General features: G+C 36.5%; 1 protein-coding gene across 1 annotated transcript in view; it reads left to right on the forward strand.

Moving 5' to 3' along the window:
- Positions 1–5614, forward strand: part of adad1 (adenosine deaminase domain containing 1 (testis-specific)) — a 51537-nt gene extending 45923 nt beyond the window's left edge. The window contains exon 12 of the mRNA XM_052045098.1: positions 2239–5614. Coding sequence (XP_051901058.1) covers positions 2239–2355 — 117 coding nt within the window. The 3' untranslated portion in view covers positions 2356–5614. The remainder of the gene's footprint in view (positions 1–2238) is intronic.
- The last annotated feature ends 386 nt before the right edge of the window (positions 5615–6000 follow it).

Consider the following 6000-nt stretch of genomic DNA (forward strand, 5'->3'; position numbering starts at 1 on the left):
TCTGCACTGAGCAGTGGTAAATTAAAATTAAAACTAGAAGTGCAGGTAATGTAGTAACTTTATTGAGGAAGGAGGAATAGTGGCAGCCGCATAATTGCTATCTCCTCCTTGGGTGATCCCTTGGAATCAAGGATGTCTTGCTTCACTCCATTTCCAATAAGTGGAAGATGTCTGTGTCTGAGATATTTAATGTGAGATGACTGATGCACAACAGCTACCATGTGATCTTGACAGCAAGATTTTGGTCCATTGGCAAGGCAGTCCAAGCTGATTGGAGACCAGGCTCTGCTGCAGACTTGGCATGCACATGCATACACTCACTTTGACTACACACATTTTGCCTACTCCTTCAAGCCTCACCATGTCCTCCAGTAGCCACTACGTCTTTCTCTCTTTCTTTTAACAGCTACCTTTTGTCCCTCTAACTTTTTTCCCCACTTCCTGTCTGGCGCTGCCTTCCCCTTCATTCATCTCCACTTTTAATCCCTTCCCTCTTCCTATTTTGACTTCCCATGCCCTTTCTACTTTCTACTACCCCAAACCTGACTTCCTTTCATTCTCCAGTTGCTGGCTACTTATTGTTTCCCACAGACTCATCAGCCCACCCTTTTTGAGGCATCTCTGTTGATCATTCTCGCCCTACAGTGTCAGCAGCAGCACCATTCAAATTGTAAGGTTTAGCATGAAACAATGACCTCGCTTCAAAATCCACCAAGAATCTTCAGCTGCCTGTTTATTGTTGGTTGATTCTGGTGGTCTGTAGTTGGGTCTGCGTACACTATTTCCCAGCCATGTGAAGACAGATTTATCCTACAAGAGTGGCAGCCTTGACTTGGGTCTCTGTTTCCAGGCCTTATCTGTAGCCCGGGGGCCTGTGAATCATGAGCTGTTTTTAAAAACCTGGGATCTGACAGAATAGGACTAAATCCAATCTTAGATTACTTAATATTAGGTTGCATCACTTCTATAGATATCATTGGATTTATCATGCTACAGTGATGTCCCCTGTGGTTGAAAATCTTTATTTGTGAGTTCTGCATTGTACATTCCTGTATGAAAAGTAACAACAATGTGGTCAGCTGAGGGTAACAGCATTTATTCTTGCTGGAAAAAGAGATCTCTTTTATATCTAAGATGTATTTTTTTTCACCTTTTTGCCATCTTGTACTTGCATGTTTTAAGTCACAGGTTGACTGATGGAGGGCTACCTATCATTTTAATTCCCTTAGTTTCTATATCTGCACCTTGGCTATTCCTAAAATATCCACTCAGTCAGGCACTTTTGGGTTTCGGATCTCTATTTCTGCTGCTGCTAAGATTTCCATTTCCCTCACAACTCACCATGGCCACTCGCTCAGGCTTGATTTCTGCTTATCCAGTCCCATATCCCAAATTCACCTGTTTCTGCTGCAGTCCACTAACCACACCAATCACATTCCTGGATTGGAACAATGAACTGCAGTGGACCAAGGAAAATGGTTTGGGTAGGGGCAGTGAGGGAAAGAGATAATTACTAAGGTAAAATATTCCAAATATGTAATGGATAATCAAATGTTTTTCAAGAGGTATAAAAAGTGTTTAAATAGTTTAACTGTTTCCCTTCCCTCTAACCCAGAAATAAATTTCCAAATTACTTCAGTTAATATGTGAACAAAACTTTTCTTCAATTTGTCTGCAAGTTGGCCACAATTTATTAATGATCATTTTGCAACTTGTATCTATTTTGAAGATGCAGTTTTTATTTATATAATGTAAACTAATTTGGACTGTCATCTAGTGTTCACTTTTTCAGATCTTGATTTATGTGGGTGCCTATTTATTTGTATCTGTGTAACTGCACTGTATAATTAATTTACCTGTACGATCGGTATGCAAGACAAGTTTTTTCACTGTACCTCGGTACAAGTGACAATAATAAACCAATACCAATATTTAGTATCCGATTCATTAAATTGGATATTCAATGTGACTAATGTTTTTTTAAAGTAATTGATCGAAAATGATTGCCAAACAGCTGCATTTTTTTAAACAGTTACGACTTTTTCGCATTGAAGATACAAGGAATACACAGCAAAGCGATCTGTATTTAGGAGAGAAAGCCAAGTTAATACCTTGGTATTGATCTTGCATCTGAGTGTTTTTTCCTTATCACTTGTTCTATATCTCCAACATTTTCCATTGTTAATTCAGATTCTCATTATTAATGTTCTTTCTGCTTTAATTTTTCATTCTTTCCAGATGATGGCAAAATCATATCAAGAGGCTAAAAGTTTACTGAAGTCATCACTGGTGCATCATGGTTTTGGTACCTGGCTGGCCAAGAATCCAAATGCAGAAATGTTCCATATGCAGTGAGGAGGAATACTGAGGAAAAGTCGTGATTGTAAATTCTAATACACAGTCTCTTTGTTTATCATCAGGCCACTGCGCACTGTAGATTTTTTTTGTGAAATAATAGGCAAAGAACAAATTTAAAGTTCATTATGTCACATGCTTGAATTCCCCCAGACCGTGTATTCAATCGTATAACTATTTTTGTAACTAAATCATTTCCTTTGGATTCGAAAACTTTTATCAATAAACAGATTCTTTTTGGTCTACTTGCTGCTATTCAAAGGCAGATTGATGGTAAACAACACCTTTACTAACATTTACTGTAATACAGCCATAGTAGAAAAGTAATGATATGGTAGATAATATTGGGGGAAATTTTATTATTTGATTGTCTGTGAAATAGGGTATTCTTATACAATATTCTATTTGGTTCACTGTTACAGCATTCGAGTAATTATTAGGAGAACTACATGGTATGCCTTCATCTCCTAATTAGAACTTTAGTCTACACAGGACATTCAATTACTTAAATTGCACAGTTTGCATCAGACACAATTCTGTACTTGATATGATTATGGCAGAAAATATATGTGTGATTCTTTTGCCGTGGAGTTAAATGTGAAGTTAATTTTTTCCATGATGTAACAAGTGTAATGGGTAACGTTTTCACTTTGAGCAAGTCTTCAAAGTAAACATGGAGTTAGCTTTATTCAAGAGATGACAGAGTTCACCAAATGCTTATTTAGTTATGCTTGTACTGTGGGGAAGAATCTGGCTTCCTATAGGCACTCTCATGATGATAAAGTCATGACAAGGTATTCCTTATATAAAGAATAGTTAGAACTAGATCCAAATCCTGTCACTATATTCAGTCTAGTGTACTAGAACAGCTTTTTCACTTTCTTCCTTCTGTCATACATCTTCTCTCCATACCTACCTTCAAATGTGAAATAGAATCCAGCAATGATGGTATGAAAATGCAACTTCAAGATTTTGTGTTAAAACTGCTATAGAAGATAAATCAGATGTTTTCAGGAATGTAGAAGGTCATCAGATTGATTGACGTGATATTTCTTGGTCCAGTCCAGAAAAGACTGATTGGACACATTTGGTTTACCATTGCTTGTTGTGCACTTTTGAAGGCTATTATTCAGAATATAATCAATTAAATCTATACAAAATTCTGATTGCTTTTCATTTTTGTTGTTGAGTATTCATGTAATGTATTAAAAGCAGAGTTAATGGCATTAATATTTGTAAAAATGTCACTATCAGCAATGCCCTTGCGATTTGAGTGTTCTGGATTATGATTCTTGGTCTCAGTTTCAATTGACTGCCAAGAATAATGCTCCTGATCTTTCCTTCCACAACAGAAAGATGTGGCTTCTAATGTATCTGCCCAACTATAATTTGAATGAGGAATTAGTCAGATTATCTGCCATTATTAGCAAAGATTTACTAAAATGTTTAATATACATACATTGAGCATATCCTCCACTGAGCTCCTATTCTCAATAAGATTCACTAAGATTCACACTGCAGAAAAGGAATAGGAACTGAGGGGAATGATTAGTCTAATATAATTTGCCAGATATAAGAGGATGTCAAATTCAGCACTCTTCAGACTGAGCCAACTGACAGTGAACAGGGTTGCATTGCAGGGAGGGAGCGTCGGAGGTGGCGGTTAGCCGTTGAGGCAGTGTTTATTCTGCTATGCATGTGTATGTGTAAAATGCAGTCCAGATTTAAAGCAGGCTTCCATCAGTTTCAAGTGTTTAGACTGCTTGCCATGTCACAGGCTGGTCTAAAACTGCACCGTACAAGTTATTTCTCCAGTTCTCAACTATCAACTAGCCATTCTTCAGATGATGCATACCATCTCCCTGCCCCCAACTCATTCACTGCAGATGGGGAAAATCAAAAAGAACCCCAATAATTAATAGATTAGGGTAATATTGACATTTGCTTTAGATCAAAACCCACTGTTAATTCTCTTCAAATGATGCAAAGGGAAATACAGATATAAAGGTGTACAAAATAGGGGTTGATAATACAGTATGTGCCTTTGATTGATGAAGCATCTAATTCTAGAAAGAAAATGCAAGATATTTGAAACTTTGAAAGGTAACTCAAAATTCAATATTTGCCTATCATCCTACTGTTATGCTGTATGAAAATAACAGATTTCAACAGTATAAAATCCTAAGATGTAAAATCACTAAGGTTGAGGAAAAATTGAATTGCAGACTGAAGTGCATTGATAATTAAACATTTCATGCTCTGACTATAAAATGATCTTGCCTAGACTAATGCTTGCATTTAAATCATCAATATTTAATCATCCTGGCAAAGTTTGACCTGTTTATTATTGGTGTCCTTCTTCATTTCTTGATGATAGCAAGAATTAATCGAAGGAAATCTTAACTCTCTGAATCAGCTTTTTTCTAGCTGCTTATACAGTCTACAGCTGGGTCTAAAACTGCCCAGTGTGGGTCTCATTTGTGTTTACCATGCTTTCCTTTATTTCCCCTATTTTCTTTTATTGATTTGATTTTCACTTTTTAATCTGTTACTTCCCCATCACCCCCTGCCCCCCAGATTCTTTTCTTTAGCTGCTTTTTCTTTCATGGACTTTGGTTCAGTACCTAAGTGGGAGCAAATTCCAAAAAGTAGCATGTTTGATTTAAAACCTACCATCATTTTTTTAAGCCAAGTAGAAGTCCAAAATTAATGGACAAGAAATGTTATTGACACTGAAAAATTCAATCATGGAATTACTACAGGGTCAATAAACACAGCAGCAATCCACAGAACCTAACTATTTGGATGGGTAGTGACTGTAAAGGTAATAGGGCAGGGCAACAATGTGGTTAGGAGAGGTGAGGTGGAAGATGTAGTGAGCAGAAATTAAAATGGTTTATTTGAATATTTATTGTAGTTATGTAGAATGACTGTCACAGTTACAAATGTATTTCAGGAGTTGAGTAGTTCTATTACCATAAATCTCCAGTTTGCCCTAGTCATAAGATAAACTTGTTTAATGTACTTGCATCCTAACATGAGGAACTTGGAATAACTGAAAGTTAAGATCACCAATGTGCAAGCAGTTAATCTTTGTTTATTATCATATTTGAAATGATTGTCAAAAATAATTATGCCCTCTTATTGAACCACCTCGGAGGGGCGGATGTTATAGTATTTGGGTTTTTGTTTGCCAAATTAGTTACTGTTTGCTTTGTTATAGCTAAACAAAATTGTTCAGAAATAAACAGCAGTATTCCATTGTATAAGGTTTATGCCTTGACTTTTCCCCTCTTTTGTACATCAACTTCAGACCTTAATGTAGCGGAACTCTTATTGCACATGGAAAAATGACAGCTAAGATTCTGAAAATTGGCCTCTAGGAGGTGCAAATTGACTAGGTTGACTTTTATGGCCTATATTTTTGTGAATAAATTTTATTTCTGGTGTGATGTACAAAGGCTTTTGTGAAGATTTTAAGGGTGTCACATAAGTTGTGTTGTTCCCTATTTGTCAAGGTCAAAGATTTTATTTCATAGTGCTTGGGGGTGAAAGGAACCAGGTGAAATAAAGTAGTGTCACTGTATCCTTTGGTTCTAATAAACCTTGCTTCATATGAGACTAGAATCCATTACTGATCATCAG

Source organism: Pristis pectinata, chromosome 2, assembly GCF_009764475.1.
Source record: "Pristis pectinata isolate sPriPec2 chromosome 2, sPriPec2.1.pri, whole genome shotgun sequence".
Taxonomy (NCBI): Eukaryota; Metazoa; Chordata; class Chondrichthyes; order Rhinopristiformes; family Pristidae; genus Pristis; species Pristis pectinata.